Source organism: Bactrocera neohumeralis, chromosome 3 (genome assembly GCF_024586455.1).
Source record: "Bactrocera neohumeralis isolate Rockhampton chromosome 3, APGP_CSIRO_Bneo_wtdbg2-racon-allhic-juicebox.fasta_v2, whole genome shotgun sequence".
NCBI lineage: Eukaryota > Metazoa > Arthropoda > Insecta > Diptera > Tephritidae > Bactrocera > Bactrocera neohumeralis.
Window position 1 is genome coordinate 71,010,136 of NC_065920.1, and position 14,833 is coordinate 71,024,968.

Consider the following 14,833-nt stretch of genomic DNA (forward strand, 5'->3'; position numbering starts at 1 on the left):
ACATTTTAGAACCATTTTCTGTTATTAAATTTGTTTCATTATTTAAGTTCTTACTCTTTCGAGCTGAATCCATGTTTGGAGGTAGCTATATTGCATTACCAATACTCAGAGCGTATTTTTATATGAAATTCGTTTTCTCTTTAGCACACACTTATATGTAGTACTTTTGAAATATGTGCGACATATGTATAACAAAACTCAATTATAATTAATCCCCACTAACTGACAGGCGACTATGAAACTTATATGTACATACATATATGCTCTATAACTTTATATGAAATACTTGCATATAAACGTATGTATTTCATAGTGTTTGCTGCTGTTGTAGCATGCAACAGTTGTAATTACCCTGAAATTACTTTCAGCTTGAGTACATAAGCACTTGTACGTGTAGAGCTGTCAACACCTATGCCGCAGCAAACTCTCCACCATCGCTGACAGTGACAGTGGCAGCCATGACAACTGGCTTGTACATTTATTTGTATTGCTGTTGTTGCAGTATATCCTTTAATTGCATTACCTTGGCAGTTGGGCACTTAATATTGTCATTCGATTTTTTTGCTGTCTAGCTGGTTATGTACTGTTATATTTTTCTTTCTCCTGCGGCTGTCACATGTGTTGCGCGGTTGACATGTGCAACATTGAAACTAACTTGCAACTAACCTTAAAAACCAAATGCAGGCGCGCGTTGTAGTAACATGTTCAATATTTATTTTTTGTGGTTTTTATTTTCACTTTTTATACCCTGAACAGCATATATTTCGTTTGTCACGAAGTTTGTCATATGCAGAACAAAACGTCAGCTACTTCTGTTTATATATACATGTATTAGTCGCTCAGTTCTTGAGATATCGATCTGAAATTTTGCAAAAGTTCGCTTCTCCACAAGAAGCTGTTTATTTGTTAGAATCGTCCTTAACGGATTTCTATAGCATATAGCTGCCATACAAACTGACCGATCAAAATCAAGTTCTTGTAAGGAAAACTTTTTTATTTGACGAGATATTTGCACGAAATTTTGCATGAGTTATTACCTAAGACAACGGTACAATATCGTTCGAAATATTTCAGATCGTACCACTATAGAATATAGCTGTCATACGAAGTGAACGTTCAAAATCAAGTTCTTGTATGAAGATCTAATTTATTTTGCGAGATATTTGCACGAAATTTGGCATGAGTTATTACCTAAAGTAGAGGTAGAATATCCGAAGAAATTGTTTAGATCGGACAACTATAGCATATAGCTGTCATGCAAACTGAACGATCAAAATGAACTTCTTGTATGAAGAACTTGTTTATTTTACGAGATACTTGTACGAAAATTGGCATGGATTATCGCTTAAGCCAACAGTACAATCTCCGTACAAATCGTTCAGATCGAACTACTTTAGCATATAGCTGTCATACAAACTGAACGATCGAGATCATGTCTCTGTTTGGAAAACGTTTGTATTTGTATAGGCTATAGCTTCGTTGCAGCCGCAGTTAACTGTTTTTGTTGTTTTTAGTTTTTATTTCCACTTTTTGTTGTCGTTTTTTGCGGCTAACAGTTTCCGGCTGCGCAGCATGAGCGTGAATGCCCATAAAATGTCAACAATAATAAAATATAAATAAATTTGTTGAACTATAGCCACTTTTTTTCGTACTGTATGTGTGAAAAAAATTGCTCAGGCTACTTAAATATGTATGTGTAAATATGCACAGATAAATAAATTGGAGCAAGGATATGCTTCCGTTATGCTTGACACAAGGCAATCTACAAGCGTGTACATCTAAAATTCATATTTATTGTGTTGCACAACTACTATTGTTGTTGTTATTGCTTTTGTTTTTCTCTACACGCTAAAATATTGTGCCATGACACTCGGCTACTCGGGTGCACTTGCACTTGCACTGCTGTCGCCGTCATGCACAGTCTGCGAATTTCATAGCATACTAACAGGCGCAAAATGTTCTAAGGCTCAAACAATTGTTAGTGTGTGTGTGTGTGTGTATGCAGGCATACAGATTTGAGTTGCATTGTGCTTAGTTGCATTGTACTGGGTCAATGATTTTATGGCCACAAGGCGAATTTGAGCTAGGGCGCTGCTTGCAATAATAGTTGGGCACTTTTTATAGAGCTAAAAGAGCCTGTTGGAAATTTAAAAGAAAATTAAACTTAAATTTAAAAACTATACTCCTCTTGTGTAGTATATATTCCTGTTTTTCTGGTCTAAAAATATTTCAGCGTCAATTAGACTCAAGCTATACTCCTGTCTCCTACTCGCTTCCATCATCGTCTTCATTATGTAAAATCTTTCAACTTTGTCTTAGCCCTTAAATTGCATGCGTGTGTTACATATGCGCACACATTCATATTTTCCTAGCGCTTATCTTTGCTCTTGCCTGATTTATCGCTTCGTGTGCGAAATGTCCTTTTCGCTTCTTTCAGCGTTACAACTCTGTGCCGCGTGATTTATTGAGCTGTAATCGCAAGTGAATTATTCGAAAGCACTTAAATACTTTACGTTGTCACGTTGGCGTTGCGTGACGCAGTATTTAAGCAGTTAAGTTGAGGTTATGTGTTGCTGTGGGTTATGAAAAACTGTAAGAAATAATTTTTTAATTTTTATATGAAAATTTTTGAATTTTATCAATTTCTTCTTCTTCTTGATTGGCTGGTCTTCTGAAAAACTGAAAAAATAAATTTTAAATTTAATTTTTATGCTAAAAACTTTTAACTTTATCAACTGGTTTTTGAGCGAAAAGGTTGATTTTTGAGATTTTAAAAGAAAAAAATTAATTATGTAAAATTTTAAGGATATATTTCAACATATCTTACGAAAAAAAAATTAAAATTATTTAAGTAAATAATTTAATATTTTTTAATTATATTTGCATTAATAAATCAAAAGGGCCTCCATTGCTACAGTGATTCCGGTATTCTACGTGAATGAAACCTAAAAAAACTATACTAAAATATGATATGATACTACAGATATATAGATATGTTCTGAATGACTTACAGCTAAAAAATAACATAATTTGATTAATTGTTAATTAATTAACAAAATGGGGACGTTTGAAAAAAATGGATTTTCACAAAAAAAGAAACGCAATTTGGTTATTTTTGACCCGTCAAATTTCGACTTTTGATCAGATCAAAAAACTGGTTCGTCTTTATATGGAGAACTATATAGAGAACACATAGAAAAAGTTAAATTAATTGCACGTATTTAAAAATAAACTCATGGAGCTGATTTAGGAAAGCGGCTACACTTTAGAAGGCTGTAACTCAAAAACTCATGACCCATTATCGATTTAAAATTTAAGTCTGTTATTTTTGAAGCTATAATGAATCAAAATATGAAAAAAATAGTCCGAAATTTTGTTTATTTTTTGTCTTCTTATAATACCCTAAATTTTTGTATTTTTTTTTTTTTAATTTTTTGGGATATATTTTCTTTATTTTTTCGAAAGCTAATTCGAAGTGGTACCTGTAATACCATACATTTTTGAAAAAATTATTTTAAAACATTTTTGCGTTATACTTATGTTCAATTATTATAAGCCCCAAAGGAAATGTTGAGGGAGCAAAACTTCGTCACGGAATTATAAGTAATAATACTTATAATTAATTTAATTTTTTTCAACTTTGTTAGTTTTTATTTTTTATTTTTTGGAATATTAAAATTTTTTACTCAATTTTTTTTTTAATTTTTAAAATTTTCAATACTTCTTTTTTATTTTAATTTTTAATTAATTTTTTTTAATTAAAATTATTGTTTTTTTATGCAATTTTTTTTTGAAGAGTATATTTCTATTACTTTCAATGTTTAAAAATATACATACATACATATGTATGTATATGTACTGTTTGAATTGTTCTTTTATTACCTTTATAATGAGCGATATAAATATAAATTACTAATTAAAAAATATAAAAAATTTAAATCAAAAAAATTATGAAAAAATTAAAATTATAATAAAAAAAAATTTAAGTAATTAAATTTTAATTAATTAAAAAGTTCTTGTTTTTTCCTTAGGATATGTTGTCCTATTTTAAACCCAAACTACTTTTTTAAATTTAGAAATGTAAAACTTAAAAAATTAAATTGAAAGAATTACAATTATAATTAAAAAAATTAATTATTTAAAAAATTATTATTTTTACCTAAGGCTCCGGCTGTCCTATTTTAAAACAAAACTACTATCCTAAGTTTTACGAGAACATTACATACATACATACATAAAAATTATATTTTTTTGTAAGTTTAAATTTAAACTATTAATTTAAAAAAATATTAAAAAATTAAAACAATTATAATTATAATTGAAAAAAATTTAAATAATTAAATTTTTGTTTTTACCTCATACTAAGATGTTCTTTTTTAAACCAAGAAAGAAAATTAAAAAAATATTTATAATTAAAAAAAATGTAATTAAAAAAATATTGTTTTTACTTTAGGATATACTGTCCTATTTAAAACCAAAACTACTTTCCTAAGTTTAGAAATGTTTAATTTTCGAAATAGTATTCTTCATTGTTTTTTATGCTATTATTTTTATAAGCTTCACTTAAGACTTTTTTCTTTCTTTAAAAAAAAAACGAAAGTTATGGCATTTCGCTAGAGCAGTCCATACAAATTATTTTTATGTAATTAAAAGTTAAATATATTTTTTTATTTTTATTATAACATAATTTAAAACTTGAAAAAATATATTAAAAAATTATAAATGTTTTTTTTCTGAGGAATTTTTTATTTATTTTATTTAAAACCAGAAATATTATTTTTTTAACGTTATTTTCTAAAAAATCATTAAAAAAATGTTTATTTACAAAAATAAGCGCATATCATGCGTAATGGTCTATAAAAATTAGTTTTTATATAATATGTAAACTTGAAAAAAATATATGAAAAAATTTAAACAATTTTTCCTTTCGAAGAGATTCCATGTTAGTTAAAAAAAAAATACTTTGTTTTTTATTTTTTGAACGTTATTTTTCCAAAAATTATGAAATTTTCTTTATTTAAAAAAATAAACGCATGATGAACAAATTAATTTTTTATACATAAACTTGAAAAAAAAAATTTTTGAAGAGTGCATTTTTTATTTAATACCAAAAAATTTTTTTTTAATATTATTATTTTCCTAAAAATCAGTAAACATTTTTTATTTTTATTTTTATTTTTATTAAAAGTTAATAAATAAAATAAATATATAAAATAAAAAATGAAAAAATAAATATTTTATGTGTAAAAAATATTTTATAATATATAATTTTTTTCATATATCACTTAATGACCATTATTTTTCACAAATTTAAAAAAATGCAATTTTCTTATTAATATTTCGTTTCTAAATTTAGGATATATGCGGAATAATGTTTATACAATTATTAAGACACGTAATTTCATAATAGCAAAAAGATTTTGTTTTAAAAATTTAATTTCAAAATTGAAAAAAAAACATAATATTGAAATTAAGCAAAAATAATAATCTTGTTAAAATAATTAATATAAAAATTAAATATTTTAAATAAAAAAATTTAAAACTTAACAAAAACTATGTCGAGAACGGAATAAAAAAATTATTATTTTTTTAATTTGAATTTTTCTTTATTATAAAAATTTTTTTTAATTTTTAATCTTTTTTTTATTTATTTTTTTCATAAAATTTTTTTTATTTATTTTTTTTTATTGTTATAATTTTTCCCTTAGACCATTTAGCATTCTCTTTCATATATTATAAGAAATGCAATATTCTGAATAATACTTCGCCTTCTAAGTTGTGTTGTGTATCGTCCTTCGAGATCTCGAATAAACCAAGACAGCCTGCTAAAAGGCTTCAACGTTTGGTGTCTGCTCTGAGGAGTTATTCATTTGTCCGTCACTAATTTTTATATTATCAATATTTTTTTCGTTTTGTGTTATTGTCTTTTGAGTCTTGTGTTGTTTTGTTTTTTATTGCTTTTTAATTTTTTTTTGTTTTTTTTTCGAGTTTTCTCTTGAGTGAAACCACGTCCTACACGCACCCCACAAACACATGCATATTTTGAGGCAAATAGTTACACACATCGCAATACATAACACATACATATGTACATAGTAGCTATATATTTGTAAATTTCTTTTCCTTTAAAAAAATTTAATGGCAAAAATTATTGAAAATTGAAATTTTAGCTTCTTATTGTGTTGAAACCTCTATTTACGTTACTACGCTTATCAATGTCTATACAACAAACATACATATATATAGTATATATATACATTTCTATACATATGAATTACTATAAATATATACATGTGTGTCTTTTCTACTGTTTTTCCGTCGTTATTTTGCTTTCCGCTTTCGCCCTTGACAAAACCATAATCAAAAAATATCGTTAAATATATAACGTTAAAAAAACCGTAAATCACGTGCTACGCAAACGAAACAGCACCGGCCGCAATTTCAGCGGCGTACCGCGTCGCCTACTCGACGGCAGCAATCGCCAGATCTCATCCATTGCGCTGGGCGCCAACACATCGCCCTCCGCCGCTACGGCGTCGGCCGCCAACACCAGCTCCTCACCCAGCGGTACACTCGGCAGCATCCACTCCACGCATTCGGCATCCTCGTCCAGCGGCAGCAGCAGCAGCGGCGCCGTTATCACCTTCCAATGTGCCGGTGGTGCACACCCGGGCATCGGCAGCAGCAGCGACACCGTCGATGGCATTGGCTTCAGCGATGGCGGCGGCGGCGTCAGCACACCCAACACCAACAACGCCAACCAGCAGCTGATTGGCTCACCATGCAATAACGGTTTTGGCAGTGGTGTTGGTGGCGCCGTCGGTGGCTGTGGCAGCAGCGGTGCGAATAGTCCACGCTTGGCGAGCGGCGGCGCGCTCACCTCCACTTCGGCGACCACCGATGCGTTGAGCTCTTTGGCGGCCAGTCCTACCGATGCCTGCAGCATACGTTCGAATCCGTCGGCCGCATCACTGCTGCTCACCACCGCCACAATGGCGGCGGCAGAAGCGGCGGCGGCACAAGTGGCCGCCAACAATAACGCCGGTCTGTGCGCATCGGGCGCGACGCTCTCACCGCTCGCGACCACACAAATCATACGACGGCCCAGCATTACAATGTGCGTTCGCGCTGGGTGACTTGTTTACTTGACAGCCTCCTTGCGAGGCAGTCTTCAAATGCATTATTTAGTCTCAATTTTCAATGTCCTCGAACGCTAGAAACTTTTCGTTTCAGTAAAAATTAATTTTGACTTGTTTTCGAAAGTAGTGTCGGAAGTGCTCGGCTATGTATTTGAATGTGCGCTTTTTCGCTCGAACGATTTTGCGTTTTTTTTTTTTTCATTTTGCACGCATTTTACTCTATGTTATGCTCCCGGGTACTTATTTCTGAAAACTATATGCGTATATTCTTGTTTTAGATTTGTTTTGTCGAAATTTGGTCGCATGTTTTATGATTTTTGAACACTCGGGCACTCTTCAGCATGTGTGGTGAATTTTAGACTTGTTTGGTGTCATCTGTTGAGTTCTGTATGCAATTGAATACACTGAAGTTTAAATTTTAGTAATACATTGTAATTTCTATTGAAGAAAGTTCGGACGCTTCTCAAGCGCATATAATTTTTGGTGAACTCACCGTTCGAAAAATTATCAAGTCAACATTTTTTCAGCGATCTAAGCTTAATTATCAAGAAAAGCTATTTCACCATTGATTGCAAATGATTTCGGTTATTCTCTTAGCTTACCGAGAATATTTCTGAAAATTTTTTCTTCCCTTAGGTTACCGAGAGTAACCGGAATCTTTAGACTTAAATTATCGATGTAACAATGAGACTTAAGCCTGTATAAACCGTTAACTCCTTATCTGAGTCTGATTCGATTTTGCCATGAAATTTGTACCATCTAGATCCCTGTTAAGTATATACAATTGATCAGCCTGACGACCTAAGACGATTGAGTCGTATCCGACTGTCTTTCCATCCGTCTGTATAAACGTGATATGGTCCCTCAGTTTTTGAGATATGGTTCCGAAATTTTGAACATGCCTTTTTCTCGGCAATAAGTTGCTCATTTGTTGGAATCGCCGTTATCACACCACTATAACATATAGCTGCCATACAAACTGAACGATCGGAATCAGGTGCTTGTATGGAAAACTTTTTCATTTGGCGTGGTATCTTCATGAAATTTGGCATGGATTATTATCTCAGGCAATGGTGCAATCTCCGAATAAATTGTTCAGATCAGATCACTATAGCATATAGCTACCATACAAACTGAATGATCAAAATCAACTCCTTGTATGAAGAACTTTTTTATTTTACAAGATATCCTCACGAAATTTTTCAGGAGCTATTTTCCAAGACAGCGATATAATCTCTGGAAAAACTTTTTCATGTCGGATCCTTATAGCATATATGTAGCTGTCATACAAATTGAACGATAAAAATTAAGTTCTTGTATGAAGTTCACGAAGTTTGGCAGAGATTGTTGTCCAAGTCAATGCTATAGGCTTCGAAGAAATTGTTGAAATTGGTCCAACCTAGCTAATAGCTGCCGTACAAACTGACCTATCAAAATCAAGATAAAGAGCCTTTTGAACACTTTAATGCTATAAGAAATGCTCCTGAAGGGTGTACTACATACTTTATAGCAGCTGAAGTTATTGTTTTTCTTGTTTCTGGTTCGCTTGACCCTGTTGAATTATATATTCAACGAAAAGTTTGATTTAAAGGAAAAAAAAATTTCGAATGCTGACATTTCTCTTTCTCTCTTTCCCTCTCTTTATATGAAAAACTACTGAGTTTAATATTTTGACCTGATTCGTGACTTGCTTTAAATTTTTACGCATTATAGGGTGTTTTTTTGCTACTTCTTTTAACAATTTCGACTCACTCAGTAAAAATTTCGAAAGAAAAATTTTATATTATAACCTAACCTCAAACTAATAACGCATGATTTAGTTTTAAACGCAACATTTAACTTTTCTACTAACTTATCTTTAATAAATTTAGAAATTTTAAGGCATACATTTTTTATATTGCAACCCAACCTCAAATTTTGTCAACAAAAACTTTTTTCTTTCATATTTAAACATTTTCTTATCATTTTTAACACTTTTTTCTTTTTTAATATGATTTGTGTTTTATTGATAATTAAACCTAAACTCAACATAACATTTTTTTCTCAAATCTAATTAATTTTTTTCAATTCTAGCATCAACATAAGTTTTTATTTCAATTCCAACGTCAAAATAATTTTTTTTTTTTTTCAATTCTGTTCTCAAAATAATGATTTATTTCAATTCTAACCTTAAAATAATGTTTTATTTCAATTCTGACCTTAAAATATTATTTTATCTCAATTCTAAGCTCACAATTTTTTTTTCTACATTCTAACCTCAAAATAGTTTTTAGTGCACTTTTAACCTCCAAAAAATATTTGTTTCTCAAATATAATCTCAAAATAGTTTTTGTTTGTTTTCAATTCCAACGTCAAAATAACCTTATTTTTCAAACCCATCCAGAAAATATATTTTTTTTTATTTTTTAAATCAAAAATTCAAATCTAACCTCAAAATATTTTTTTTTGTAAATTCTAACCTCAAAATATTTTTTTCTGTATATTCTAACCTTAAACTACTTTTTTTTAATTCTTACCTCAAAATAACATTTGTTTCTCAAATCTAACCACAAAATATATTTTTTTTTAAATTTCAAAATAATTTTTTTTTTATGTTAATTCTAACCTCAAAATACTTTTTTTTTCAATTCTAACTTCAACATAATTTTTTGTTTCAATTCTAACCTCAAAATAACATTTGTTTCTCAAATCTAACCTCAACATAGTAATTAATAACATATTTCTTATATGTCTGTATGTAATAAACACATATTTTTGTAAATAAGCTACGAAATAATGTGCTGTCCTGCATTTTATTTATAAAAAATTTAATTTTTGGTAGAAAAACATTTCATTTCAACATCTTTAGCCGTACTACCCACTATTCACCACACACATTTTATTTCAACACCTTAAGCCGTGCTACCCACTCTTCACCACTCACTAGCTGGTAATGCAACAACACTTTCGTCTTATCTAATGCAACACTGTACACCTAGCGTCACATACATAATTTTTGTGAACATTTTTTCATTACGTGATAGAAATTTTTGTCTAATGCATCAACTTTTTTGTCTCAGAACGTTTACTCCTGTCCAAAATACAACAAATACGCAACAACAACTCACACAAATTTTTGTAGCTGTTTGCATAGCCAAGTAGTAGCAGAAAAGACTCTACGCGAGTTGTACCGTTATATGTATATGTTACCTTGTCTCATTTTTTGTTAGTAAAACATTCTTACATACATACCTAGATGTTAGTACCAATATTTACAACAAAAATTGCATATAATTGTAAGCTAATTTAATCCTTTTTTATTTTTATGCTCTTTTCCAACAACAAACAACACCGAAAACAACAAAAACGCGACTGCAATGTGGAATTATACAATTTTCGCACTTTATTACAACAAACTAACAACAACACTATGTACGCTTACAACTCACCACACCACTACGCCTGCGTCACATTTGCTTCAGGAACCCCAGTTCCGGTTCGTTAGTCATAAGTGAAACAGGATCTCTAGATCGCATGAAGAATGCGGCTGAGAAGCGCAAGAAGGGACCGCTGGACGATGGGCCACGCGTATCGGATCGCGTCGAGGAGACGCGCGTCAATCCCAATTCGCTAATCGATGAAATACTGAAGGATACCAAATTGGATCAGTTAGCCGAATCGGCGGAGAGTGAGTAGCAATGCCGTTATATTGTCATAAAAAGCAAGTAAATATATTTTTTCCTCTCTTCTCGCTTAGCATCCGGCCTGCAGCTGTATATAGCACGCGATGGCACCGCCTCGTTGGGCAGTCACGAGGTGAAAGCGCGCGTGCCGACCGGCGCCTTCAAGCAGGTGGTCATGAAGAATCCAAGATAGTAGCGTAAATTGTAAGACTCGTAAGCCGGAAGCAAGAAGACTACAAACTACACACTAACTACTACAACAGCAACATACGTATACACATACAGACGTGCCCGCACATACATAAGCAAAGTAGTGTGGCATGCCGCAGCGGAAGCGAAGTGCAACAAAGGAATTTCGTAACCCAACCAACAAAAGCAGTAATAACAACAACAGCATTAACTACAACAACAACAACTACTACTACAAAACTGCAGCAACCATATACAACATACATACACACACATTTATAAATAATAAATAATTTAAAATAAAATGCAAAACTAATAATAAATATAAAATTATTTATAGCATAAATAAATACATACATACATAATACATAAAAATGCTAAAGCTAAAGAAAAATTGTAACTGTAATGAAAATGTAAGCCAGCAAAACCAGCTAAACAAACAGCAAGTGTATGCGAAAGCAAGTAGTCAGCCGAAGAACTAGCAAACTAACCAACAACAAAAAGGCAAAAATTAAGCATAAAACATACATACATACCATATGTCAACTAACTACATACAAACATAACAAATTTCATTCGAATATCCACTAACAACATGTAAATCCTAGAAATCATTAATCCATCAGCCAACTCCATCACAAACATCACCCAACTCAAGCCATAATCACTAAGCTGAAATTCGAAATTAGCAAACACAAACAACAACAACTTGTAAGCGTATAAATTTCAAATTTAACGGTATCAAGTACGCTTTCGCCCGCAAAAATAAAAGTGAGGCGCGTCCAGTGTTAGAAATAATGCAAGCAAACTGCATACATACATACAACATAACCTCAAAACTCTCAAATCGGCTGTATTTCAAAATCAGCAAACGCGTTTCGGCTCTTTAGACAAAGCTAAACTTTCGGCAACGTTCAAAAGAGTGAGTAATTTGTATATATTGGCTGGTTTTAAAAAATAGTAGACTCAACAAAAATGGAACGGACAAAGAAAGCGGTTAAAAATATTTGAGAAAGGTGCGTGTGATAGGCAAGCTTAAAAAAAGTAGCCGAAAAGCATATTTGAAATTGATTTTGTATTTAACTACAACAAAAATCGAAAGCTTTATATCCTAATTTGGCGGCATAACTTTGGACGCTAAAAATAAGACGAAAAAACTTCGAATTGATAGCAGAGCTTGAAATAAGCTTTTGTAAAACAACAATAGTAGCAATATTTCACATTTTTGAATTAGAAAACCAGCTTTCTTAAAACAAACTCGAAAGCTCTTAAGCCTAATTTGATCATTTGGTGGCATAAATTTCAAAAGCTTATAGAAAAAGTTCGAATCGAGAGCAGAGCTTAAAATAAGCTTTTGTAAAACAACAATAATAGCAATTTTTTAAAATTTTGTATTGAAAAACCAGCTTTCTTAACTTACATTTCAAAAACTTTTAAAAATTATGGCTTCGGATGAAACGAAAAGGCTCAAATCGACTGTGGAGCTTTTGCAAAAACAACAGCAATATCAATTTTTAAACATTTATGTTTTCAAATCAAGCTTTATATTTGCAATGCTTTTGAAATTTATCCCTCTTAACTTACATTTCAAAAACTTTTGAGAATTATCATTTTTAACTTATATTTCAAAAACTTTTGAAAATGATCACTTTTGCCACACAGAAAAAGCTCAAATCGACTGTAAAGCTTGAAATAAGCATTAAAACACAACAACACAATATTCGAACGTTTGCGCTTCGAACCATTTTGTATTACTGGAGAACAAACTTGTTGCAAAACGGCGGATGAGCTTTTATTTGCAGCTGTTTTGAGTCAAAAAAGTATGAGCTTTTTTTGATCAGAAAAAATCAGCAAATATGCAGGTGATGTTATTGCCTGTCAAGAATAAGCTCAAATCGACTACAGAACTTAAAAAGCAAGAATAAACCCAAATCGACTACAGAACTTAAAAAGCTTGAGACAACAACAACATTATAAAAATTTAAACTTTTGCAATGCAAAATCTAATCAACTCAGCTTAGTTTTGTAAGATTGGCGCACGAACTCGTATCGCAAAACGGCCGATGAGCTTTTTTTTGCCAAGAAAGCAAAAGCTTTTATCTGTAGTGAAGTCCTTTTAAGTTTTTTGCCTACCGAAAATAAACTCAATTGGACTGCAGAGCTTAAAAAGCTTGAAAATACAACTTCAGTCACTTTGTGCGAAAGGCAGTAAAAATTTTTCCGTTCAAAGACAGTGCCCGAAGACACACGTAGCCCGAACTGTCTCATATTTTCCCAGCGAAAGACTGTCAGCTCAACAGTATGCTCTAAAACTAATAGGAGACTATTTTGTGCCACCGTAACAACAACAACAGCTCACTACTTTTCTGAAGTAAGATCCAAATATGTCATTCCTACAACAGCCGGTTCTACGCACCGGAATGACTCGGACTTTATCCAACCAAGGGCTGTTATGTAGCTCAGCAGATTAACCTTTCTTACAGAATTGATGCCTTCCTTTAAATAAATGCAATTAAAAGCACGTTGGGAGTATATTAGACTGCTGATTATATTAGAACGATCATATTCAGAAAGGTAGTCACTATAAAGACGCGGGTTCTGCAGTGTCTGCAAGAAATTGAGAAGTTCTGCGGTCGAAATTCATTAAATCTTCAAATAAATAACATTTCTAGTAGACTGCGAAAAGAGGCGAATGAATGCATTTCTGTGGTGCAAGATGATGAACCATAACCTCAATTTTTTTTAAGTAAGTTTTTTTTAATATTTATATGAAAACAAAATTAGAAAAAAATTTAGTAAAGTGCAAAAGCTTGGCAGACAATAAAAAGCTCTAACTGCATTTCAGTTATGGAAAGCAGGTACATAACCTCAACTTTTTGGACTAAGCCCGCTTTTTAAATATTTTATATGAAAATTGAAGACTTTTTTTTCAATATTAGCCGTGTAAATTGGGTTTATAGCGGTGATTTTCGAGAGTGATGAGTTACAAAAAAAATTAATTTTTTTTTTCAAATTAAATTTTTTTGTTCAAATTAAATAAAAAAAATTCTAATTCAGTAGTTTTAAAAAAATTGTAGTTAATCATCAGCATTATTTTCTAAATTTGCTACAAAATTCACTTGAAATTGCAAAATGTTTGCAGAGTTGCCACTGTACGTTGACTTAAAATTTTATGGATAAAAAAAAAATTCAAAAATATGAAAAATATCTGACGAAACTACATAACAAATGTGTACACAAAAGCAAATATCGCGTTGTTATTAATTAGCAAATTTTTGGCAAGCACTTAAACATTAAATTAGTTAAATAATGCTAAATTCAAAAATTAAAAAATAAAGTTTAAAAAATTAAAAAATATTAGTAATGCAACTATTTGAAAAAGAGTACAACTACAGCTTACAATTTAAACGTTCTTGCGCATGACCGTTAGGCTCATTTTGCATGCTGTCACTTTAAACAGCAACCAACTTACTTGCATAGACAGGCTTGTATACATAGCTGCTGCGCTTAGGGAAATTAAAAAACAAATAATTATAATAAAATAATGGACTAGCTTAACTAAATAAGCAAAAATATGTATATTTTCGACGCGATTATGGACATTAGGTGTATTCCAGCCAACTTTGTTGATTTTTGCCACGCGCATGCGCCTTCAGTTTGCTGCTCAAACCCAATTTTTACTGTTTCATGCTTAGTTTTTTGTATATTTTTATTTATTTAACACTTTTTTTGTAGTTGTAGTATCTTTTTTGTAGCTGAAACAATTTTTAATTGTAGTTATAGTTTTTGTTTTATACCTTTTTGTATTAAATACATTATTTACTATTTTTTATTATACTTCAA

The 14,833-nt window shown here is 31.2% G+C and overlaps 1 protein-coding gene across 8 annotated transcripts in view; it reads left to right on the forward strand.

The window, feature by feature from the left end:
* The window catches only part of LOC126753023 (protein FAM102B), a 195,577-nt gene extending 181,056 nt beyond the window's left edge, over window positions 1–14,521 (forward strand). For 5 of the 8 annotated variants that reach the window (XM_050464115.1, XM_050464114.1, XM_050464119.1 and 2 more), the window contains 2 exons: window positions 10,601–10,806; window positions 10,876–14,521. In XM_050464115.1, coding sequence (XP_050320072.1) covers window positions 10,601–10,806; window positions 10,876–10,994 — 325 coding nt within the window. In that variant the 3' untranslated portion in view covers window positions 10,995–14,521. Of the gene's footprint in view, window positions 1–6,427; window positions 7,118–10,600; window positions 10,807–10,875 lie in introns of all 8 variants that reach the window. The other 3 variants (XM_050464122.1, XM_050464120.1, XM_050464117.1) reach the window with 3 other exon arrangements.
* The last annotated feature ends 312 nt before the right edge of the window (window positions 14,522–14,833 follow it).